Raw genomic sequence first — 27402 nt, forward strand, 5'->3', positions numbered from 1 at the left:
TAGTGAGTGCAGCTCTGGAGTATAATATAGGATGTAACTCAGAAGCAGTACAGGATAAGTAATGTATGTACACAGTGACTCCACCAGCAGAATAGTGAGTGCAGCTCTGGAGTATAATACAGGATGTAACTCAGGAGCAGTACAGGATAAGTAATGTATGTACACAGTGACTCCACCAGCAGAAGAGTGAGTGCAGCTCTGGAGTATAATACTGAATGTAACTCAGGATCAGTACAGGATAAGTAATGTATGTATATAGTGACTCCACCAGCAGAATAGTGAGTGCAGCTCTAGAGTATAATACAGGATGTAACTCAGGATCAGTACAGGAAAAATAATGTATGTACACAGTGACTCCACCAGCAGAATAGTGAGTGCAGCTCTGCAGTATCCTCTATGGTAAAGGCTCATTTACACGGGTGTAAAGATGCTCTGTATTACACACAAATCTTTATGGTGTGTAATATGGAGTGTATAGAAGCCTTTGAATTTAATGGGTTTTTTCACATCAGTATATTTTCCCACAGTTTTCAGGTCGTGTGAAAATATATGCAGCATGTCGTATTTTGATGCATAATGCACACCAAGATAGGCCCTAGAAGTGAACGGAACAGTGCAAACACACAGTGAATACGCATGAAACATCCAGATTTGTGCATGAAGTGAATGGGCTTTTCTCGCATATTGTATGCGCATAAATATGCTGTGCATTTACATGTGCAAAGAAAGGTCAGTAAGAACTAAATGCGCAGCAAATACACCATATTCAGTCTGTCAATATGCTGCGTCTTCATGAACTGAAACCCAAGTGTCCATGTGAAGCCCTTAGCGGAACTTTTGTTTCTATGCCTCTCCTGATTGGGTTATGTATTATTCCGGATGGGTCGGGTCTGTCGCCTCTGTTCGATGGTGACATTAAGTTTGCGGTGTGGGATTTCCCATTATGTTGGTAGGACAGGTGATGAGAACAATGGCTGCTGCTTCATCCCCACCTGTCAGGTATAACCACTGATGGGAACGCATGAGTTTCCAAAAAAATGCTTTAACCCTTTCCAATCCACTGTCTGACGTCTAAAGACATTCTGATTGAGGCTGTACAGGTCCGATGTTGGAAGACATCCGGCAGGGTATTATTAGTGTATATTACTGGCCGCTCTGTTGTTGGGGGGGCCTCTCCAACATGTCACATACTGCAGTACTGGTTCTAGCCAGCAGATGGTGCCATTGTATAATGGCAGAAAGACAAAGCGCCCTAGGAAACCCTGAATACAAAGTTGGATTGCAAAGGGTTAAAACCAGATCAGACTCACAAATCGCAGGCATGTGAGTGTGACGCATTTGTTACCGCTCCCATAGTAAATAATAATATGTGCAGTGGTTTTTCAAACTCAGACTACCAGCCTGAGAGAAAAATTGCTTGTGTAAAAAATATGACCCTCGCGGATTTCTGCTGCAGATTTCCGCAGCGGATGCACTTTAAATTGTCTTTTTTTTCATGCGGGGGATCCATTGGCATGGAGGAGAATCGATCCCACCCGCATGTGATCCGCGTAAAAATGGAGCATGTCGCTTTTTTTCCCCCATGTGTGAAATCCGCAAATCACCTAAAATACCATCCGCAGATATTTAATTACCCGCGGATGGTCAATGCTTTCCTATGGGATGCCGGTATGCGGATTTGATAAATATATTTCCCCGTGGACATGAGGCCTGAGTGAACCTACTCAGAGTTCTGTCCTTCTCGGAATCAGACGGAACTCGTATGGGGACATCACCCATATGGATACACCCTCGACTGACCGTCCTCATCGCCACCATCATTGCCTCCCATAAGACCAGCACTTTCCTCACCTGATATACACTTATTGTTCACAGCAATCCCTCCCCAAGGAGTATATATATATGTAACATCCCTTACATAGACGTTGTCTTTCTCTGTGTGATTGTAACATTGTTATAAGTGATTACAATATCAGAGTAAAAGGACCATTTATTGTGGAAAACCGACCCCTTGTAGGGAGGCTCTAGTACCCTGTTGTACCGCCTCTAGCTTGGATACAAGATGTGATACGGGGGGCATGGAGGCTCTAGTACCCTGTTGTACAGCCTCTAGCTTGAATAGAAGATGTGATACAGGCAGGCATGGAGGCTCTAGTACCCTGTTCTACTACCTCTACCTTGGATACAAGATGTGATACCGATGGGCATGGAGGCTCTAGTACCCTGTTGTATCGCCTCTACCTTGGATACAGGATGTGATACAGGCGGGCATGGAGGCTCTAGTACCCTGTTCTACTACCTCTATCTTGGATACAAGATTTAATATGTGCGAGCCTGAAGGCTCTAGTACTCTGATGTACCACCTCTAGCTTGGATAGAAGATGTGATACAGGTGGGCATGAAGGCTCTAGTACCCTGTTGTACCACCTCTAGCTTGGATAGAAGATGTGATACAGGTGGGCATGGAGGCATACAGGTTCTGTGTGGTATCCTGCTTAATACCACTCTACATTTACTGTAACTGAGCCTCTAGATCGTGCAAACTCGTGGGCTGTCAAAGTTGGCATCCCAGATGGTCCCATACATGTTCTATTGGTGATAAATCTGGTGACGGGCAACCACCCATTGTGTGTGCGGCCAAGCATTATTATGCTGCCTCTTGGAAGCCGCCATGAGAGGAACACATGTGGCTGCAGGATGTCCTGAACATATTGCTGAACTGTCCCTCGTACCACTACTAGGGGGACCGACTGTCATATGCGATGGCCTCTCCAGACCATCACACCAGTGGGGGGCAGGATTGGGGGACTCACTCCAAGGTCTCCAGATATAAACATGGCCATCGTCCATGCCCAAACTAAACCTGGATTCATTGCTGAAGACAAGCCAGTTTCACCCTGTAGCATCCAGTTTCGTAGTTTATGACACCACTTCAAGTGAAGGCGATGGTGGGTATCAAAGGCCGTGCATGTAATGGGCGCTTTGAGACAAAATGTTCTTCAGCCGAGCACCTGGAAATGGTTCCGACAGACACAGGGGTGTAACGATGACGCCACCTGTCTCTGGATGGCGGACAATGAAGCTGCTCATACTTGTTAGACAATCAGATGATTTTCTCTACTGTCCTGATCCGGTCACCTTGTGTGCCCTCACACATCCACTGGTCCCAACACCTCCTAACAGTCTGGTCAGACGCTCCTCTCTACTGGTGGTCTGTAGGGGGTCCTGATCCGGTCACCTTGTGTGCCCTCACACATCCACTGGTCCCAGCACCTCCTAACAGTCTGGTCAGACGCTCCTCTCTACTGGTGGTCTGTAGGGGGTCCTGATCCCGGTCACCTTGTGTGCCCTCACACATCCACCGGTCCCAACACCCCTAACAGTCTGGTCAGACGCTCCTCTCTTCTGGTGGTCTGTAGGGAGCGTCCTGAGCCCGGTCACCTTGTGTGCCCTCACACATCCACTGGTCCCAACACCTCCTAACAGTCTGGTCAGACGGTCCTCTCTACTGGTGGTCTGTAGGGGGCATCCTGAGCCCAGTCACCTTGTGTGCCCTCACACATCCACTGGTCCCAACACCTCCTAACGGGTCAGAACGGCCCGGTGGAGGACAATTCATAGCTACGACCATCCAGCTTCTCGAATCCCAATAATGCGCCCCCCTCTGGTAATGGGGTGAAATCTCTTCTCTGCGTCGTAGAGGCGTCTAGTGGTCAACAAGCTCTACAAGCGGAAGAAGAGGTCACTACACACAGGGAGCCTCCAAGAGCCTCTTATAGGCCAAGGGGGGAGCCACTTTCAGGGCCTCCGTTGTCAAGACCGTTCATCTAATCACCACAACTCTCATCATTACAGATCTGCTGAGATAGAACTGCAAAACCACGACTTATTTTTGGGGCCGGATTGTTTTGACAAAAATTGTACTTTGTGCTGCTGTTATATTTAATCGGTCCACGGGGATCGCCCATTAGTCTCTATTCCCTTCATTACATGCTTTGTAACTCCATCAGTGTCCCCACCAGATGAGCATATTTCTCTCCTGAAATCCTCTGCTCCGCTGTTGTCTCTGATGCTATAGCTGGCTCTCTGTGCTCCCAGCAATATGATACAATGTAGCAGTTATAACTATCACTGACATAAAACACCAGTCACTGGAACTCTTTCCAAGCTGTCATATACACACAGCGAGCGTCTGGTGACATGATGGTCGGGCGTCTCCGGGACTGCGAGGTGTCTGCAGAGATCCACTGATTATCATTATTCTAATTATCATCTTCCGTGTGTGATGCCGGAGGTCACACTGATGCGGGATGATGGTATACAGCTGTGTGCGGAGACAAGAGCGCTATGTACATGCCAAGAAGCCTGGCACAGAGAGGCGGCGGCACATCATATCCAGGGTTGGAACCCAACAAGTGGATGGCTGAAGGCGACGTCTATATTACAGACTCCTCCAGATTTGTGGCTCGATTATACTAGATGAGGCCAAAAGGAAAACCCAAATCTTTGCTTCATTGTATCTTGTAGAAGTAAATGAAACCAATGTCTGAGCCAGGAGCGGACTATCAGGTATCTGAGCCCACGGAGGGGGGGGGGGGGGGGGGGTGACATCACCGCACACGCTGCATGACATCACTTAATGAGTTAGTAGTTGTTAATGCAAACTAAAGGCCCAATTCACATTTGCATCCTGGGCTCCAGCAGATTTCTGTTGATCGGTTCCATCCTCAGAACTAAACAAACCGACAGATCCAGCGTATTGCAGAGGCTTTTGGTTAGTCAGTATTTCCACAGATGAAATATCACAGCATGCTGTTATTTCATTGGACATTTTCTGCAGGATTTGTGCTGGATCTATCTCATATCTATCTATCTATCTATCTATCTATCTATCTATCTATCTATCTCATATCTATCTATCTCATATCTATCTATCTATCTATCTATCTATCTATCTATCTATCTATCTATCTCATATCTATCTATCTATCTATCTATCTCATATCTATCTATCTATCTCATATCTATCTATCTCATATCTATTTCATATCTATCTATCTATCTATCTCATATCTATCTCATATCTATCTATCTATCTATCCATCTCATATCTATCTATCTATCTATCTCATATCTATCTCATATCTATCTATCTCATATCTATCTCATATCTATCTATCTATCTATCCATCTCATATCTATCTATCTATCTATCTATCTCATATCTATCTCTCATATCTATCTCATATCTATCTCATATCTATCTATCTATCTATCTCATATCTATCTCTCATATCTATCTCATATCTATCTATCCATCTATCTATCCATCTCATATCTATCTATCTATCTATCTATCTCATATCTATCTCTCATATCTATCTCATATCTATCTCATATCTATCTATCTATCTATCTATCTATCTATCTATCTATCTATCTCATATCTATCTATCCATCTCATATCTATCTATCTATCTATCTATCTATCTATCTCATATCTATCTATCCATCTATTTATCTATTTCATATCTATTTATTTATCTATCTATATATCTCATATATTTCTATCTATCTTCTATCTCTCTCTTATCGCTCTATCTCATATCTATCTATCTATGTATCTATGTATCTATCTATCTATCTCATATCTATTTATCTATCTATCTCATATCTATCTATCTCATATATTTCTATCTATCTATCGATCTATCTTCTATCTATCTATCTATTTATCTATCTCATATTTATTTATCTATCTATCTATCCATCTATTTATTTATCTCATATCTATCTATCTATCTCATATTTACTATCTATCTCATATCTATCTATCTATCTATCTATCTATCTCATATCTATCTATCTCATATATTTCTATCTATCTCCTATCTATCTCATATATCTATCTATCTATTTATCTACCTCATATCTATCTATCTATCTATCTATCTCTCTATCTATCTATCTATCTCTCTATCTCCCATATCTATCTATCTATCTATCCATCTATCTCCCATCTATCTCTCTATCTATCTCCCATCTATCTATCCATCTATCTCCCATCTATCTATCTATCTCTCTATCTATCTATGGAAACATCATACGGGTTTTTATGCATTGTCAATGTAGCCTTTTATGTTCACAGCATTGTTTCTGCAGTAGAAAATCCGCTGAGGATTTTGGTGGGGATCCATGTTGAAATCTGCGTCAAAATCTGCGTGCAAGGGCAAAATCATATGACCCTATGCTCACCGCTACGGAGCGTAATTGTGCATGAACCAGGCTTTAGGGATTTTTCCAGACCAATCACATTCCACGCTAGTATGCACGATTATGAAAAATCAGCACTGAGATAGATCCTGCCGTAGGATTCCCTTCATGCCAGACAGATCCTATCTTTTCTCGCCCGTACTATTAACGGACAAGAATACCGCTAGTGGAAACAAAACCATTAACATCAATGGTTCCGTTTTGTCTCATTATGATAATCACGGACACATAACGGGACGAGACCACGCCCATCTATTTAAGCTCTAGGATTCAGATCCTGTTACGGATTTTTCAGAAGATTTCCTCGTACCTGAAGAGGTGAAATCCTCTTAAGAATCCGGAGCACGCCAATTTTTAAACTCATTACTGCCTATCAATTGCACCGCGGATTCTGCATGGACCGTACCGTACCGCATATATACTACATGTGGACATTTGTACCCTCAGTCTGGTGGAGCAAGGGGCGCCGTGTACCAGTTCTGGTCAACGATGTAGCCAGACACTCCTGGGCTCAGTCTGTAATACGGACACCGCTGTAATTGATATGTGGGCCAACGGGACCCTTCAAGCCCTGGAACTTGGTTGGGCCTCCAACTTCTACATCACCTGTATTTCCACTGCCGGTTGTGGTGACATTTTGCAGGCACTGCTTATCATAAGGAAATATATAGCCGACTGTAATGCAACTGATCAGGATGCTTTCAATAGTTCAACCTAAATATGCAGAAGACCAAACTGCTCTTTAGATTTTGGGTCCCGGAGTAACTGATTATGGTGTGAGGGGTTCCTCAACATCAGCAGCTGTAGTCAAGAGAACTACAATATGAAGGCTCATTGAGCCTGCAGCACCTCTTTAGGGGAAAGGGAGCATTACATGCTGCCTACTGAACTCAATGGTCATTGGTGGTCCTCCATGGACCAGAGGAAGTCCACATGTGGGTTCCATCCTGTAATGGGTCATCTCTTCTCTGCCCTTTATTTTATGTGTTTTTTTACTCTTTTTTGTGTATTAGCTAATTGTATAATGACTTATGAGCTTCCTGGTCATCAGCTAGATCTGCTTTAGCACCATGTCCATATGATATCTGAATTACAGCTAGCTTTGTATGTCTTGTACTTGTCCTGACGTAACTGTCTGTTCTGTGTGTGACTGTGATACATTTACATTCCATATTTACCTAGAACATATCTGACTTAATTCTAGGTTCCTACCAGCCATAAGAAAGAAGGTGTCTATGACGTGCCAAAAAGTCAGCCGATAAGTGTACGTATCATTTCTTATCTTAAGACATTTCTATTGATCTATGCACCTATAATATTACTGTGTCCAGTATTAATACTGTAGACGGGTGGGGGGGGGGGTGGTAAGTGTGGCCTTAACAATTTGGGTGCTCCCATATTACTGGCCTGTGGGGGCAATGAGGAGAGACATGGGGGTGAAGACTTTCTCCATAACTACAACTCAACAGTTAATGGCATTAGGTGCTAACTTCTCCTTTAAGAACTGTGTCACATGACTGTATTTTGGGGGTAGCTGCCAAGAGGCCACCATATAGACTCTGTATGGCCACATTTAAAGGGGTTGTCTAAAAAAATAAAAGCACAACACTAGCCCATGGACTGCAGGTGTATTGCATTTGACTTGAATGAGGATGAACTGCAATACTAGGCACAGCCTGTGGATACGAGTGGCGCTGTGGACGGTATTATAGTTTCTTCTAATTTTGACCAGCCCCTTAAAATGTGAGGTGACAAGGCCTAATATGAACGTCAACCTCTTCCTTCAATGGTTGGAAGAATAGGTGACGTTCATTAATGCTGCTGACGGTGATGCCAGTTACAGAATAACTTGAGTTTCAGTGTTTAAAGGAGATGCCCAATGATGTGAAATAATCCCAGTAACTATCTAAGGGTCTGACTGTTGGCACCCCTCAAATCACAAGAACAGGGTCCCATTTCAGTGGGACTGCCAGAGATAGTCGCCAAGTTCTAGTTCCCGGCTATGTCCGGTAGTGCCACTGAATTACTAGAGCAGTAGTACGCACCTCCATTCATTCGGGAACACTCAGGACCCCCCAGTAAGGAGGAGACGGGGAAGCGGGACCCCTGACTCAGGATCACTGGGGCTCTCAGCGCTTGGACTGCCACCGATTAGATAGATATCCCCTATACTTCATCTCACAGGAGCTGACGGGGGGGGGGGGGGCGCATGTTCTATTTCTGTAGTTCTGTTACTTTGTTTCTTTCTTCATTGTTATTATTCCAGGTCGTTTGATGTAACTGTCACATAACGTCTTCAAGATTGTGTTGTTAGGGAAGTCGTGTTATTGTTCTTATGACGGCTTTGATCAGGTCTGTGGAAGTCATACAGAAGGGTGGGCTTGATTTAAAAAATAATAATTGGATCCACTGAATGGCCACTTTATTAGAGACCCCCATCTAGTAACAGGTTGGACCTGTTTTGGCCTTCACAACCGCAGTAATTCATCATGGTGTAGATTCCACTGGGTGATGAAATTGCTCTGCAGGAAGATCGGCCCCTGCGGACAGGAAGATACTTGTAGATGGAGATACTGACATGTTCTGACCAGCTGACAGGAAGGGGTCAGCGATTCACGCTGCTTGTGCCAAATTCTGACCTCCCATTAGCGCGGAGCAACAGAGATCTGAATCCAACTGACCAGGAGATGTTTTTCCGCTGCTCAGTGATACAATTTTTGCGCTCTTTTTGCCGCTGAAGTCTATTCTATTTCTATTAAACAAAATGGAGCTGAAACTGGTCGTCTGCTGTTATGGCCATCGGTGGTAAGGAACGGGGAGCTGGGCATTCAGACATGGTAGTTGGAGCGCCAGCGTTGTATTCAGATGTAGATAGATATGAGACAGAGATATATGACATAGATAGGTAGAGAGATATGAGATAGATAGATATGAGATATGAGATATGAGATATGAGATAGATAGATAGATAGATAGATAGATATGAGATAGATAGATAGATAGATAGATAGATAGATATGAGATAGATAGATATGACATAGATAGATAGATAGATAGATAGATATGAGATAGATAGATATGAGATATTAGATAGATAGATATGAGATATGAGATATGAGATATGAGATAGATAGATAGATAGATAGATAGATAGATAGATAGATAGATAGATAGATAGATAGATAGATATGAGATAGATAGATAGATAGATAGATAGATAGATAGATATGAGATAGATAGATATGACATAGATAGATAGATAGATAGATAGATAGATAGATAGATAGATAGATAGATATGAGATAGATAGATATGACATAGATAGATAGATAGATAGATAGATAGATAGATAGATATGAGATAGATAGATATGAGATATTAGATAGATAGATATGAGATATGAGATATGAGATAGATAGATAGATAGATAGATAGATAGATAGATAGATAGATAGATAGATAGATGTGAGATAGATAGATAGATAGATATGAGATAGATAGATAGATAGATAGATAGATATGAGATAGATAGATATGACATAGATAGATAGATAGATAGATAGATAGATAGATAGATAGATATGAGATAGATAGATATGAGATATTAGATAGATAGATATGAGATAGATAGATAGGAGATAGATAGATAGATAGATCGATCGATATGGGATGGATAGATATGAGATAGATAGATATGAGATATTAGATAGATAGATAGATAGATATGAGATAGATAGATAGGAGATAGATAGATAGATAGATCGATAGATATGAGATAGATAGATATTAGATGGATAGATATCTACAGATTCTACAGGTTGGGGACGCAGTATATATTATATATACTCTGTAATAGATTCTATGTTCTCCGCATCATTTTGAGTACATTTTTAGCTTTTGACATTTCTTTGGTAGGCGATCAGCGTTGGCAGGAGGGATCGTTAGATTAAATCAGGGCATTTGTCAGCGCAGTGTCTTAATTAGGTTGGGTTGTACTAGCACAATGTAATCACCGCTGACAGCGCTATCTCATATGTCACATCTGACATTTCCTCCCCATATCAGCCTACTTAACTCTTTACGGTCTCATGAACATATTGCAGCTGCATTTATGCGTTCAGTTTAGTCCGGACAGGAACCCCGCCATCATGCTCTGAGCTCCGCGGTCAGGCCAGCACGCTCATTACGTATTACAGATGCATAGATGCAGCGTTTGTGTGATACCGGCCTCATGTTAGACCATTTTACTGGCTTTATATTATAGCTTATCTTATTCTCCAGCCACAACCAAAGCTGCATTCAAAATCCTTTGGGCTTCATGTTAGCTCTTAATCAATAAGACCTCACTGCTGCCTCCTGGTGGCTCACATAGGTTGCCTGGTGTGAGGTACAGTGTATATACAAGAGGTCTGATTATAGAAGAGCCTCCCTCTCCATGATACAATTCAGAAATGTAACTGCAGCTTTGGATGTGATTGGAGTATAATATATAATAATACAGTGCGAGGTAAAGTCAGTGCTGACCCTTGTAAGGTAATCTCACACATTAAAGACCCCATCCTACCAGAAAAACAATACAAGCCAGCAATAATAAGCCAGCCTTGGTAGAATGAGGGTCCGAAGATGTCCTGTCCGGGGGAGACCCCCATCTATCATGCCCCTTTAAAAATCCTCCCCAAAAGGGTCATACAGGAAAAACATGGTGTATTTCTTCCAAAAACAGCTCCAGCCCTGTCCTCAGGCTGCTTATGGTATTGCAGCTCAGCCCTATTCACTGCAGTGGAGCTCCGCTGCAGGACCCAGCTCATGGCTGACACCAGAAAACAACACCACTCACATGTTCAAATATAAAATGATTAGTCGGTGCTGGACTAAAGCCGCCATCTGTGCGCCGGTCCTTTAATTCGCACCTCGCTCTCCTTCTAGATCGCAGCCACCAGACGCTCGTACAACATTTTTATGGCACAAAATAATTAAGTTGAGTTGAAAATAATAACTTTGTGTCCGCAGGCGTTAATAACCGAGAGCTTAGAGCGCGCTGCGTCACCGCCGCCACCGCTGCGCCCGTACCGCGGTCTCATAACACAGCAGATCGGATATAATTACAATGAGGAAACATGGAGACACAAATCACATCCCCCCCACCCCGACGGACGCAGGACGAGTACGCATCACAATGTGTGCCAAGCGGTGTATCTAAGCCTGTACTGGCCACTGAACAACTGTATCTAAGCCTGTACTGGCCACTGAACAACTGTATCTAAGCCTATACTGGCCACTGAACAACTGTATCTAAGCCTGTACTGGCCACTGAATAACTGTATCTAAGCCTGTACTGGCCACTGAACAGCTGTATCTAAGCCTATACTGGCCACTGAATAACTGTATCTAAGCCTGTACTGGCCACTGAACAGCTGTATCTAAGCCTATAGTGGCCACCGAACTGCTGTATCTAAGCCTATACTGGCTACCGAACTGCTGTATCTAAGCCTATACTGGCTACTGAACTGCTGTATCTAAGCCTATAGTGGCCACCGAACTGCTGTATCTAAGCCTATACTGGCTACTGAACTGCTGTATCTAAGCCTATAGTGGCCACCGAACTGCTGTATCTAAGCCTATACTGGCCACCGAACTGCTGTATCTAAGCCTATACTGGCCACCGAACTGCTGTATCTAAGCCTATACTGGCTACTGAACCGCTGTATCTAAGCCTATACTGGCCACTCAACAGCTGTATCTAAGCCTATACTGGCCACTGAACAACTGTATCTAAGCCTATACTGGCCACTCAACAGCTGTATCTAAACCTGTACTGGCTACTGAACTGCTGTATCTAAGCCTATACTGGCCACTCAACAGCTGTATCTAAGGCTATACTGGCCACTAAACCGCTGTATCTAAGCCTATACTGGTTACTGAACCGCTGTATCTAAGCCTATACTGGCCACTCAACAGCTGTATCTAAGCCTATACTGGCCACTGAACAACTGTATCTAAGCCTATACTGGTTACTGAACCGCTGTATCTAAGCCTATACTGGCTACTGAACCACTGTATCTAAGCCTATATTGGCCACTCAACAGCTGTATCTAAGCCTATACTGGCCACTGAACAACTGTATCTAAGCCTATACTGGTTACTGAACTGTTGTATCTAAGCGTATACTAGCCACTGAACAGCTGTATCTAAGCCTATACTGGCTACTGAACAACTGTATCTAAGCCTATACGGGACACTGCACAGCTGTATCTAAGCCTATAATGTATGATACTGGCTGCTGAGTTGTTCATCTAAGACTATAATGTGTGATACTGTATGCTGAATGGTGTATCTAAGCCGATCATCTGTGATATTAAGTACGGTGTCATTATAGTACCCAGGGCTATTATGTGTGATATTGCATGCTGAGTGGTTGCATGTAGGCTTATCACCCATGATACTGCCTGTTGAACCGTATCTAAGCCAATCATGTGTGATTAGTGGTGTATCTTAGCCTATAATGTGTCATACTTTCTGATGAACCCCTGTATCTAATCCTATAATCAGTGATACAGTCTGCTGAGCCACTCTATCTAAGCCTAACATGTGTGATGAGCGGTGTATCTAAGGCTTTTATGTGTGATTAGTGCTGTATCTAAGCCTATCGTGTGTCATACTGGTTGCAGAACTGTATCTAATCCTCTCATGGGTGATACTGTATGCTGAGCCATCTATAATGCTAACTGTTGGGCCGATAATCCTATTATGTGTGATACTGCCTGCTGAGCCGCTGTATCTAAGCCTATTATGTGCGAGGCTCTGTGATGAGTATAGTATCTAAGCCTATCATGTGTGATATTATGTGCTCAGTGGTGTATCTAAGCCTATCATGTGTGATATTATGTGCTCAGTGGTGTATCTAAGCCTATCATGAATCATACTTACTGCTGTATCTAAAGCTATCATGTGTGATAAGCAGTGTATCTAAGCCCACTGTGTGTGATGAGCTGTATATGTAAGCCTACTACATGTGATATTGTGTGATGAGCGGTGTATCTAAGCCTATCACATATCACATTGCTGTATCCGAGCCTATCATGTGTGATACACGGGGTTCATTCTTGGTGTTTGTGTCCTGCACGGTCATAAATAGTCGGAGACCCGCCTCTCGCCGCGCAGCCCATGACTTTTGGGACAATATAGTGACAGCCCGCCGACTCGCTCCCGCATTGCGCAGAGCGCGGTCCAGGCGGAGCGGGGGCTGGCCGCAGGGGCCGGATCATTAATAAGCTCTGACTCTCATCTGGCAGATCCTGATATATATGCCGTATATTCTCCGGTCGTGTACAGGATGACGGGTGCAGAATACTAGCAGCCGCTCTTAAAGGGGTACTACACCTAGTATTCTGTCTGCTCATCTGATTTGCTGGTGAATATAAACTATTGTTCCCTGTTATCAGCCATTTCACGTGTTATTCAATAGGATAAATGACGGAAAGTACAAATACTGTATAACCTGCTGATCCTCTGACTGCACATCATATAACGCTCCGGAAAACTGACGCCTTGGACTGCCTCTAGCTTGGATACAAGATGTGATATGGTCGGGCATGGAGGCTCTAGTACCCTGTTGTACTACCTCTAGCTTGGATATAAGATGTGATACGGGTGGGCATGGAGGCTCTAGTACCCTGGTGTACCACCTCTAGCTTGGATACAAGATGTGATACATGGGGGCATGGAGGCTCTAGTACCCTGTTGGGCCGCATCTAGCTTGGATACAAGATGTGATACGGGGGGCATGGAGGTCACGTGTAAGAATGTTGTGGGGGCTCCTGTGACCCCCTTGTGTGTGCGGCCGAGCATTATCCTGCTGGAAGCCGCCATAAGAGGAACACATGTGGCTGCAGGATGTCCTGAACATATCGCTGAGCTGTCATTGTCCCTCCTACCACTACTAAGGGGGGCCGACAGTTGTATGCGTTGGCCTCCCCAGGCCATCACACCAGCAGGGGGCAGTGTACCGCTCCACAGCAAAGGCAGGATTGAGGCGTCACCCCCAGGGCTCCAGACACGAACACGGCCGTCATCAGTGCCCAAAATAAATTTGGATTCATCGCTGAAGACAACCCGGTTCCAGCGTTCAGTTTCATCGTTCATAACATCACTGCAAATGACGGAGATGGTGGGTGGGTGTCAGAGGCCGTACATATAACGGGCGCTGTGAGACCAAATGTTCTTCAGCCAAGCGCCTGGAAATAGTTCCGACAGACACCGGGATCTAACAATGGCGCCACCTGTGTCTGGATGGTGGACAACGGAACAGTTGGAGCTGCTGGTGCTTGTCGGATGATCAGACGCTCCTCTCTACTGGTGGTCTGTAGGGGGCATCCTGAGCCCGGTCACCGTGTGTGCCCCCATCCACTGGTCCTAATACCCCCTAACAGTCTGGTCAGACGCTCCTCTCTACTGGCGGTCTGTAGGGGGCGTCCTGAGCCCGGTCACCTTGTGTGCCCCCATCCACTGGTCCCAACACCTCCTAACAGTCTGGTCAGACGCTCCTCTCTACTGGTGGTCTGTCGAGGGTCCTGAGCCCGGTCACCTTGTGTGCCCTCACACATCTACTGGTCCCAACACCTCCTAACAGTCTGGTCAGACATTCATCTCTACTGGTGGTCTGTAGGGGGCGCCCTGAGCCCGGTCACCTTGTGTGCCCCCATCCACTGGTCCCAACACCTCCTAACAGTCTGGTCAGACACTCCTCTCTACTGGTGGTCTGTAGGGGGGTCCTGAGCCCGGTCACCTTGTGTGCCCTCACACATCTACTGGTCCCAACATCTCCTAACAGTCTGGTCAGACACTCATCTCTACTGGTGGTCTGTCGGGGTTCTGAGCCTAGTCACCTTGTGTGCCCCCATCAACTGGTCCCAACACCCCCTAACAGTCTGGTCAGACACTCATCTCTACTGGTGGTCTGTAGGGGGCATCCTGAGCCCGGTCACCTTGTGTGCCCTCACACACCCACCGGTCCCAACACCCCCTAACAGTCTGGTCAGACGCTCCTCTCTACTGGTGGTTTGTCGGAAGGTCCTGAGCCCAGTCACCTTGTGTGCCCTCACACATTCTCTGGTCCCAACATTTCCTAACAGTCTGGTCAGACACTCATCTCTACTGGTGGTCTGTAGGGGACGCCCTGAGCCCGGTCACCTTGTGTGCCCTCACACATCCACTGGTCCCAACACCTCCTAACAGTCTGGTCAGACGCTCCTCTCTACTGGTGGTCTGTAGGGGGCATTCTGAGCCCGGTCACCTTGTGTGCCCTCACACATCCACTGGACCCAACACCTCCTAACAGTCTGGTCAGACGCTCCTCTCTACTGGTGGTCTGTCGGGGGTCCTGAGCCCGGTCACCTTGTGTGCCCTCACACATCCACTGGTCCCAACACCTCCTGTCTAGTCAGATGGTCCTCTCTACTGGTGGTCTGTAGGGGGCGTCCTGAGCCCAGTCACCTTGTGTTCCCTCACACATCCACTGGTCCCAACACATCCTAACGGTCTGGTTAGATGCTCCTCACTACTGGTGGTCTGTCGGGGGGTCCTGAGCCTGGTCACCTTGTGTGCCCTCACACATCTACAGGTCCCAACACCCCCTAACAGTCTGGTCAGACGCTCCTCTCTACTGGTGGTCTGTAGGGGGCGTCCTGAGCCCGGTCACCTTGTGTGCCCTCACAAGAGCCTCTTATAGGCCAAGGGGGGAACCACTTTTATGGCCTCCGGTGACAAGACTGCTCATCTAATCCCCACAACTCTCATCATTTACATAGCTGCCTGAGATGGAACTGCATGCCGGGTTATACAACAAAACGACAACTTCTTTTACAGGCCGGATTGTTGTTTTTACAAAGACTGTATGTGAGACAGATATCAGCCCCCCCCCCCCCCCCGGCCCTTTATATCCCCCAGACTCCCAGTATCAGTTACATTTAATGTGCGGATACTGCAGTCACAAGTTATATATATATAATGTCTTCTACTCCAGTCCCATCCAAAGCTGTATTCACGGCTCAGGCTCCTGCTAGCTCCCCCTCTGCAGCACATTGGGGGACATCTATCATATGGCATTTTTCTGGTGGGCAAAAGTAGCAAATTTGGCGCACTCACCAAAAACGCAGCTGTCTGTGGGTTTCCACCAAGCCCTATCACGTTTTCAAAAAAGTGGGCGGGCCTAGCAAAATAGGGCGTGGCCACGCAGGCCCACCTTGTTTACTGTAATGTACGCCAGAAGCCGGCACAGGACTTCATCTGGCGCCATAGTGCTGGCAGATGCCACGTATATATTACGAGGTCTGCACCTTTTGTCACAGTAACGCCGGAGCGCACGCTACGTAGACTGGTGTGTGATACGCCGGGCTGTGTACATACGCCCCATTGTGTCTTTTTGTTGTCTTCTGCTATTTTGTCGGATGTAGCAGAGCTGGGTTTGTCAATTAGCTCTATAAAGATAAATATAAAGATTCAACTCCACAGTATTCGGTTTTTCATGGCATTTCACTATTTTCCCCAATTAATAGCTCGATTCGTCCGATGTAGCAGAGCTGACTTTGCAATTTGGCACAACTCATCCTAACATGGCAATATGTTATTTATGTGTTTCGATCACCCTCCATAGGGCTGCGTGTAGACAAGACGGCTCCACGCGGCTGAGAAAACCGCGCAAGATTCGTGCGCCCTGAGACGGACAAATACAAACATTGTTCGTTTGAATACGCTGATACGTTACGCAAAAATGACTAATTTGCGGCACAAATACCTTGCACTGACACGTGCACAATTGCGCAAATGCCGTGTAAAGTCACCGAAACTCTGATATTATTGGGGGCCTTTAAGGCCCTTTTATATGGAACAATCATTAAAAAAAATTAAAAAATCGTCCAAACAAGTGACAGCGAGCGCTAATCAGTGAGCGCTAATCAGTGAGCGCTAATCAGTGAGCGCTAATCAGTGAGCGCTAATCAGTGAGCGCTAATCAGTGAGCGCCAATCATTCCGTGTGAACGCGAGGCGACAAAAACGATAGCTGTTCACTTTCCGCTTGTTGTTCATTTCGTGCAGCCGGAACCCCGTCGTTGCGTCGTTTGCTTATCGTTCGGTTTACGTAGTGCTCGTTAGTCCCTTACAGAGAGCTAGTACTAATATGACAAACTCAGCTCTGCTGCATCAGTCAAACTAGATTTTTGCAGAATTTACTATTTCCACGTGTGACAATAAAAGCGTAAGATTACCGCTATTCACTGTATTTTCTTGTTTTTCGCCATTTTCTCCTGTCCTTCCTCCCCGGTGACGGTGAAGAATGATGGGAGAGTCCTTCGCTGTCCTCACCTGTGACATGCTTTATACAATGTGTGAGGTCGCCGGTGATTGTCTGTCGCTATAACCGATGAGGACGCGCTCAAGGAGTCGCACACATATATTTATTTTAAGACTAAGTAATGACCCCGCTCGGGCGAACGGCGTCCATTACTGGAAAGCGATGTCTTCAAGGGCAAACGGAGGCAATGTCCTCCCATCACAGGAGAGGTGAGCGACGACCGCCTGCAGCTATAAGACAGCCGCACGTCAGCCGCAGCAATGGTAGATGTGCGCCACTCCCCGGCCTTCACTTCTACGTCTGGACGATAGTTTCTTAAAGTGACGCTCCACCTTGGAATAACTTTGGCTTCACAATCAGCGGGTTGAACATCTTGGTCCCAGCAAGGATCGTTCCGGTGCTTTTACACAGGAACAATCATCATTCAATGAACGAAGGCGGAGCGGGTTGAGGATCGTTTCGGCCGGCCTCCATTCACCATAAACAGGCAGTCGTTCATAAACCTATGACTGCCTGTTTACACGGGCCGATCTGTCGTTCTGTTTTCTGCATGCAGAATCTGAATGGCGAACAAGAAGCAAACAAATTCTCATTCAGTCGGGGTGTGCCTTTACACTGGACGATAATCGTCCAGATCCCCGCTGGATGTGGGAATCTGAACAGTGTATCAGCCCATGTAAAAGGACCCTTTGTCATAACTCTTCAGTGCCATTTATACTGTTTTTGCTAATTTTTCTGTGCGATATAGAGAAAAGTTTTAAAAAATGGAAACCGTCAACAAGTTGCTGTTGGCAGATCTGTGATTACTATTAGGTGTCTATTTAGTATTGTTAGTATACAGTAGTCACCTGGCATGAACAGGCACAAATTTAACACCGTCGCAATCCAGTGCATTAAAGGGGTTGTGCCCTGTCTGACAGTCATCCTTCCGTACTTAGGATACCGGATAACCTCCAGGTTGGTGGTGGTCCGTCCGTTAGGACCCCCATCGATCCGGAAACCGGTGATAAGCAGACTATTTTAATTAAGTGTTAAAGAGCCAAATTGCCCTGCGTATTCACATAAACCAAAAGTGGAAGATCTGGAAGCGACAGCTTGTTGATGGTTTCCATGTAAAAAAAAAATTGCAACAAAATGTAACAAAAAAGCTCAGTAGCCTGTGATAAAAAAGGAAGTTTCTTTTTAAAGGGGTTGTGCCAAGATATGAAGATAAGGTCAGGAAGGGTATCATCTCTGCTTAAGGAGAGCACCTAGGAGGTAGTAAGATATTAGATATCTACAGAATAGGAGATCACTGGTGGTCCGACCGCTGGGACCCCCACTGTTTAACTTGGGTCAATCCAACCAGAATATGTGACCGTCAACAAGTCCTCGGAAACGATAAACGGAACCACAGAATTCTCAGGAATTAACGGAATGAAGTCCATAGGACAATAGTGAGCGCTGCTCCTCAGCGCGGCCGCAAAACATACAGTTTGGAATATACAGGAAACCTATCTCTCACTTCTCGCTTTAGTAAAGGCTGTAAGCCGTCTCTTGTCCCAATGGAGTCTGCAGGTTCTTACAGGGGTGACCACTGATGTCTCCGCTAGAATGCATGTCAGTGGAGACTGTCTCAGCCAGTAGGGCAGGAACTCCATTCGTGTCCCGTAGGGAGGAGTGGCACACACATAAACTTCACTTGCACAGTAGTCCGCCAACTACGCTCTCCTTCTGGTTGGAGATAGCATAGCAAGGAACCCCGGAGATAGCGTAGCCCTTAATGAGCCAAATTGTCCCAGTCATATGAGCCATAAGTAGAATAAATTAAAAAAAACACATAAGATCTGTCAGCAACAGCTTGATGATGGTTTCCATGCAAAACGTGCAAAAATTGCCAAATTACCAACAGGCTTTATAAAGGGGAGTGGCCATAGGACAGGGGATAACGTTATTACTGGTGGGACCGCTGGGACTCCTGTCAATTAGGAGAATGGGGATCCTCAAGGTCTCCGCATGAATGAAGCAGAGGCCACACATGCGCTTTGTTGTCCCACTCATTTCGTAAGTAATGTATGTACACAGTGACACCTTCAGAATAGTGAGTGCAGCTCTGGAGTATAATACAGGATGTAACTCAGGATCAGTACAGGATAAGTAATGTATGTACACAGTGACTCCACCAGCAGAATATTGAGTGCAGCTCTGGAGTATAATACAGGATATAACTCGGGATCAGTACAGGATATGTAATTTATGTACACAGTGACTCCACCAGCAGAATATTGAGTACAGCTCTGCAGTATAATACAGGATGTAACTCAGGAGCAGAACAGGATAAGTAATGTAGGTACACAGTGACTCCACCAGCAGAATAGTGAGTTCAGCTCTGGAGTATAATACAGGATGTAACTCAGGAGCAGAACAGGATAAGTAATGTATGTACACAGTGACTCCACCAGCAGAATATTGAGTGCAGCTCCGGAGTATAATACAGGATAAGTAATGTAATGTACAGTGATCATGCCCTTTAGCCATACAACTCAGTCACAGATGGAATCAACCATTGAGAATATCTAAGATCTCCTCTGCATGGATGTACAGTATGTGGATTGTCCTATATCTCCATAGTGGAGCCTTCTCCACTTGCATATATTTTGACAGGTGACTTTAGCGACGACCTTTGAGCATGTGACGCGAATCAGTGCTCCAAGGAAAGGCTCTTTGTCACCCTCTACCCTCACTCAGTCTCCTCTGTGATAAATGGCGCCCATTACCCCTCATTAGCATTAACATTCCTGAGGTGTGCGCTCCGCCGCCCCGTCCTGCGATGCATCATCTTCCTATTCGTGCGCTCATTATCATTACACCGGATTGTGTTGCTCATTTCATTCTCATCAGTCATTCTTTGCAGTTCCAGAACGGAGACTTAATCTCTTTTGATGAAATTCCATCTGATACCATCGAGGTAAGAGGGTCCGCGAGAGCAGCGCTAGGTTAACGTGATCAGGCGCAAGTCTAATGAGCGCGGGAAATAATCTTCTATTATTACAATCATGTACGATGATAAATGGGAAGATACTTATTGGCTATCAGTAATCACCCAAATCATCGCTAATCAGGGAAAATGATGAATGGAATGAAGGATCGGGTCACGGAGATTACATGGGGGCAACTAAATGATGCGCACAGGAAGTTATCACTTGCCATTCTGTCACACCGGCGCCTTTACATTCACTTTCATTGTCATTGCCATATCACAACATTCACTATCAGACGATTAAAGGGCCGGTAGGGTCTTCAGAAAATAATTCTTCATCCTTGTGTAAAGAAAACTTCTGGAATGTTCTAATAGACTTTGGTAGGAATTCGGGAATCCAGCTGTGCCAGAATTCTGGCATATAAAAGTCATAATTTTGGCGCAAAAAACGGCAACTTTTAAAAAGTTTCTGCTGATCCAGAAACTTTTTAAAGTGGGTGGAGCTTAGAATTAAGGGGCGTGGCTGCTATCAGTACATCATATTTACTATTATTTATATCAGAAAGCTGCATAGTTATAACTGAAGTCTACCCCAGTTCATAGCCAGCATACATTTCAGAATTGGCACATGGGTGGTCCAAAAATGCGAAAAATATATTATTATCAGGCTTTTCTGGGACTAAACTATTGATGACCCATCCTATCGATGGGGGCTGCTGCTTGGGATCCTCGGCCTCCATTCATTGAATGACTATGACTCCTGTGTCGAGCTCCTGTGATCCCGTGTAAAGTGCCTTTAGTTTTCAGCCCAGCTAATTTATGACCACAACTAAGATAAACTTTTTGCAGGAGAGCAGAGGCGGACTAAGCGCTCAGTCCAAACTCACTGATTGGTGTTTATAAGACCATAGACTCACTGATCTGATTGAGACTCAGTCTGCAGTTTCTGCATACAGTGATAGGTAGAAGCTGCAGAAAACAAACGGTGCAAAATTTGTAATTAAATGCTACTGCAAAAATTGTCAGCCAAAAAAAAATCTGTGCCAAGGTGTCCATTGCCTTTAAAGGAAACCTCTTCTCCGGATTCACACTTCGTGAACCTCAGGCAGCATGAACCCGGGGCAGATATGCACAGTGTTCTTGTGTTTGTGTTACTCTGTGGCATTTCAGAATAGACATACTTTAAGCTCTGACTTGGAATCGAGTTCCGAGTCAAAAATGTGGGCTGTGACGCCTCTCCCCGCCCGCAGCATGTTGACTGACAGCACTTTCCCTGCTATAGGAAATGAACTGTCAGCTCTTGGGGGTGTTTTTTGTTCATTGACCCCATACGGCTTTGCATGCATTCTTCCTTTATTATTTGAATGAGTGCTGTTGGATTCTACATTTGTATGAACTGTCAGTCAACATGCTGGGGGCGGGGAAAGGCCGTCGCGGCCCACAAATTGTACTCGAAGCGCTATTCTGAGTCAAACTTTAAAGTCTGTTTTTTCTGAAATGCTGCAGTCACTTATTACTACTATAGGGGGCACTATTACTACTGCAGCCACTATGAGGAACCCTATTCCTACTAGGGCCACTATGGGGGTCACTATTACTACAAAGGTCACTCTAAGGGTCACTATTACTACTGAGACCACATTGGGGGTCACCATTGAACTGGGGTCACTTTGAGGGTCACTATTACTATACAGTCCTACAATTAAAATCAGTCCTTTGAAGGCAACCATAATGCTGATGTGGCCCTCGATGAAAATGAGTCTAACACCCCTGCTTCAAGGCGAATTCTCGGATGCAAATGTTTGTGCTGATACATTTCAGAATATATCGAAATACACCTTAGAGGTCAGAGCTCTAGTTTTCTGACACGGAGCTCCGAACCCTCTGCATACACCTAGGCCCATATTAGGCATTGTATTTGCATGGATGTACCTTATGTACCACAATGGCAGCCCGAGCCGCTGCTATGAGGCCCGTGGAGAGACGGAGCTCCGCAAGCTTACGTCCTACTCCCTCTGCTATTGGGCGGCTGTTATTGGTCCTTTTTTGTTTTTCGCTGTCTTTGTGTGATTTGATGTCCTGCATGAAAATTTAATCTAACACTGAAAAATTTACCTAAAGGAAAACCCGTAATTTTCCCCCGACGCTTTATCTGTGGACTAAATCCTTGGAATCATTGTGTTTTGTAATCGATTTTCCTTTCCAGATTGCTATTAAAGGAAAACTCCAGTCAAAAAGTTTACACCCCCCATTCATCACTGTTACGGTCTAGTTTGCACATTGTAAGGGCTGATTTTTTCCCCCCACCAGTTAAAGGGGTGTTCCAGGCATTTAACCCCTTGCAGTATGGATGACCACCATCTCTAGCCATCAGTTGATCTCAGCTCACGCACTCACTGCATCGGTTGCCCCAGGGTCAGAGCTAGAAGTATAATATAAGGCTTCACTCCCATTGAAATCAATAAGAGCCATACCTTCTATTGCACTTCCGACGCCAATGCAGATGGACCCATCAACATCCGTCCGATTGAGTGCAGGGGCTGAGGTCAGCTGATCGCCATGGTTCTGGATGGTGGACCCTGCTGATTAACTGTTGATGACCTATTTTGAGGATACATCAATACTGCAAGGTTTAAATGCCTGACATCATCTATAGGGGAAAGTTAAGCCACTTGCAGAGAGTTTCCATTTCCACCATTATTGGATGACTAAACTCTAATGTATTCGGGGGCCTTTGATCGCCGGGGGTCCCAAGTGGCAAACGCCCACCGATCAACTATTGATGACCTATCCTGAGGACAGGTCAGTAGTGCGAGGGGTTAAATGTCCAGAATACCCGTTTAACCCTATTCTCACTGTAGAATTGAGTTGAGCAGGGGCGGTGCCCACAGTCATGTGACAACCAAACTCCACCCAGGACTTGGACAATTACAATGAATAGCATGTGGAAATGCACCATGGGAGATAAGGAAAATTATGGATTTGTATATTTAATTTGTCCCTTGGAGGTGGGGGTCATTCACACGAGTGCCGCTATGATTGGAGTTTTCCTTTAAGTTATGACTTTCGACCTGATAGTAATTACTGATTATGTGCGAACGATGCTGTATTGTGCCCATAAGAAATCAGTAATGTTTTCTATCTTTTACCCCTTTTTGTTTCCTCTTAGGCTGTAACACAATTAGCGCTTTTTGGGGATATGTCTACTCCGCCCGACGTAACGTCTCCCTCTGTAAGTATGACTTTACCTTTATAGGCGAAACATACCAAAATGCATGTAGAAATGTCACCGCAATGAAGGAACGCAGCGGCATTTAACTGTAGACTATGGTGAACTGCAAAAGTATTCAAACCCCTAAAAAAGTCAAGCGCCCCCGACAGTGAAGTATGGGGGTGGCTTCGCCTCAGTGGGGCGGGCATCTTGTTAAAATTGAAGTATGAACTGTCTGCGGGGTAAATCTGAAAACTAAGAATAAAACTTGGAAGAAAGTTGAGCTTTTAGTAGGATAATGACGTTGAGCACGAGACCAAAGGGGGGGGGACAAGAGACTTAAAGAGAATATGTCACCTATGTCGCTTTTACTAATTACCGCAGGTAGTGCGACATTTTGCAATTTTTAATGTTTTTATTTTCTGGTTGTAACAGTTTGTTAGGCTGAAAGGGGACAGCTGTAGCTTTTTTTTCTGCTGTCTCTATATGATGGCCATCTACGCTGTATTTCACAGTGTTAAGAGATATGCTTTACAGTAGCGTTATAGGCCATAGACACAATGGACAGGGGAGGACCCATTGACTTCTATGGGAAAGTGTTCTATGACCTGTGCAGGGAGGGGAGGTGGTGTGCTGTAACTATCACCTATTGTGATTGGTGGATCCTGTGTTATTTATAATGATAGCTGAGACATTTTCTCTACAGAACTGGAAGTGTCAGACTGTTATAAGGCCTAGTGGTCGGTGTGAGAACTGCAGGGTTTTAGAATTTAGTTTTTTTAATATACATTACAACATGCGCTATAAGGTGGCTCTACCGTCTACTAGATTGCTATACTGAATATTTAGGCAAACAGCATGTTTTCAATATTTAAGTTTTTTTTTAATTTCTTAAAAGCTGAGAAATCATGAAAAGCGAGTTTCAAATGTTCTTTCTAAACATGTTGCACTGACAAGAACAATCTATGTCACGGAGATTAGTAATGCAGGCCAATCTGATGACCTCTAGAGGTGGAAGACTATTGTACCGTGTATTAAAAAGATGAATACAGCAGGCCCCAAATTACCTCACCAAACAGAAAAAAAATCCAGAAAATTCTGTAATCTCTGATAATTGGATTTCTGGGCAGAGTTTGGGTGGATGGGGCGTGGCCTCATTTGTTTCATTGTTGCACAGTGTGACATCACTTCAATACATTGTAACAATACTGTAAGACACTGACTGATATGAAAGGGGAATTCCAAGGCAAAATTCATGTTTGTCCCACCCTGCTTAGGACCCTTTTATACAGAATTGGGAATCACTCAGTGAATGGAGGGGGAGCGGGTCGGGGATCGGTCGGGCCCGTCAGACTCCATTCACAGTAAACAGGCAGTTGTTCATAAGTGAGCCACTGCCTGTTTACACGGGACGATCCGTCTTTCAGTTTTCTGCATGCAGAAACTGATCGATGAAGGAGAGGCAAACCCGTCCTTGTTCGTTGTTCAATCGGGGCTGCAGATACACTGAAGGATAATTATTCAGATTCAAGCTCGGTGTGGAAATATGAAGGATTTATTGGCCCGTGTAAAAGAGCCCTTACTTGGTGGGCTGCTTGTTTAGGAGATTACCTGCCTTGTACAGCAGAAATGCAGTCCTAAACTCTCGCTCACGACCTGAAGGTTGCGAGTTCAATTCCCGCTTGGTTCAGGTAATCGGCTCAAGGTTGACTCAGCCTTCTGAGGTCAGTAAGATGAGTATCCAGCTTGCTGAGGGATAAAGATGACCGAGGAAGGCAATGCAAGCCACCCCGCAAAAACAGTCTGCCAAGAAAACGTCACAATGTGACCTCACGCTTGGAGTCAGTCATGACTCGGTGCTTGCACCAGGGGACTTTACCTTACCTACAATCCCTTTGGAAGATAAGCTGGTCACAGGGTGTCCCATTACTGCATCTTCCAGCAATCACTTGTGATCTTTGGGGGAATCTAGTAGCAGGTGTTCAATTCCACTTTAGCACCACCACAGGAGAAATGAGGTATTACACAATTCTCTTTGAAAACAATGGCCTATTCAATCCGTGCAAGGATGTATTTAGTCCTCCAGAGTGAGTTTATTTATTTTTCTGTGGACACAGCCGCAGCAGGGCTTGTTTTTTTGTGGAACAAGTTGTATTTTTCAATGTTACCATCTAACGGGGGGCAAAATGTAAAAAAAAATTCTTAGTGAGGTGAAATGGAAAGCACAATTGTGACTTTTTTTGGGGCGTGGGCTTCTGGTTTTTTTACAGAATTTACAGTGCAGTATAAGTGACATGCTGGCCGTATTCTGTGGGTCCGTACCCAATTTATGTAGTTTTTATTATATTTTATTACTTTAAAAAAAAACATAGAAAAAAAATAATCTTAATCCTCGTCACTTTCTGAACTCCATAACTTTTCACTGCTTGCATGGACAGAGCTGGTGAGCTGCGGTGTTTAGTAGTACTAAGTATATAGTATACATATATATACCGTTATGGGGTGTTCATGACTCCTTGATTGTTTTTATTCAAGTGTCTTTCGAGTGACCAAAAAAAATTGCAATTCTGGCATTATGTGTTTTTTTCTTCCGCCATTCACCATGCATGATAACCCATGCAATATTTCATATTTCAGACGTTTACGGGCGCCGCGATGACAATTATGTTTTTTCTTCACTGTTAGGATTTTTAATGTGAACTTTGAATATTTTTTGTATTATTTAAACACAACTTTATTAAACGTATTTACAACTTTTTTTCTTTTTAGCCCTCCATTAGAGAACTTGCTCGTGCAATATACTGCAATACTTCTGTACTTCTGAATTGCAGTATATTGTCCTGGAACAGGCAGGACTGAATAGGCTGAAATTCACTAGCCCCAGAACTATCATGGGAACCCATCACCACCCTGCGATTGCCTATTGGGGGAGCTGATGGGACCCTGGATCGGCCTCCTCTCCAGCTATGGTAGCTGCTAAGATGCTACGGTCAGCAGAAATGACATGACTGTGATGGAGCTGGCTGTATGAAACCGCTAACACACGCCAACTAAGGGGTGGTCTCGGCTTCTTTGAAGCTACTCTCTACTCTTGCTTCTGGACAAGGATCTTCAGAGGTCTCCCCACATGCGTACAATTACATTCGCCTCAGTGCAACGTATTTGTGCAGTGAACAAGCTTGATTAGCGTGCGTATCGGTGCATCATATTGTAATTTTTTGCGCACACAGGCCCTGTTCGTATGCGTGCACGACACATCCACACCCTGATTTAAAAGGTTATTTAGCCAATTGAGGTCCAGATTCCAGATGCGCTCTCTTTTTCACGGAATTGTGCAGCTTATTGCGCATGTTCTTGAATTTTATGCGCACTTTTGCGTATCTTCCATAGACTTCTTTGAAGCCCTTGGTGCAAAAAGTGGGCATGAGAACGAAATTAATTAAATCTATGGGTTTTGTGCACAAATGGAAATACGTCTGTCTAAGGGCTCTTTCACACAGGCATGAAGTTTTGCGGCCGGCCATGTAACAGCCAAAGCACGGCCGAAAATCGCGTGAATGAGAGGCAGCCGTGACTAAGCCCACGCCGCTGCAACTTCCGTTTAAACGCC

At 44.7% G+C, this 27402-nt stretch overlaps 1 protein-coding gene across 3 annotated transcripts in view; it reads left to right on the forward strand.

Annotated features, from left to right (window-relative positions):
- DAB1 (DAB adaptor protein 1) overlaps nucleotides 1-27402 on the forward strand; it is a 721580-nt gene that overhangs the window by 666761 nt on the left and 27417 nt on the right. For 2 of the 3 annotated variants that reach the window (XM_066594782.1, XM_066594784.1), the window contains exons 10-11: nucleotides 7478-7537; nucleotides 23751-23813. In XM_066594782.1, coding sequence (XP_066450879.1) covers nucleotides 7478-7537; nucleotides 23751-23813 — 123 coding nt within the window. Of the gene's footprint in view, nucleotides 1-7477; nucleotides 7538-20515; nucleotides 20570-23750; nucleotides 23814-27402 lie in introns of all 3 variants that reach the window. The other variant, XM_066594781.1, reaches the window with a different exon arrangement.

Source organism: Eleutherodactylus coqui, chromosome 3, assembly GCF_035609145.1.
Source record: "Eleutherodactylus coqui strain aEleCoq1 chromosome 3, aEleCoq1.hap1, whole genome shotgun sequence".
Lineage (NCBI taxonomy): Eukaryota > Metazoa > Chordata > Amphibia > Anura > Eleutherodactylidae > Eleutherodactylus > Eleutherodactylus coqui.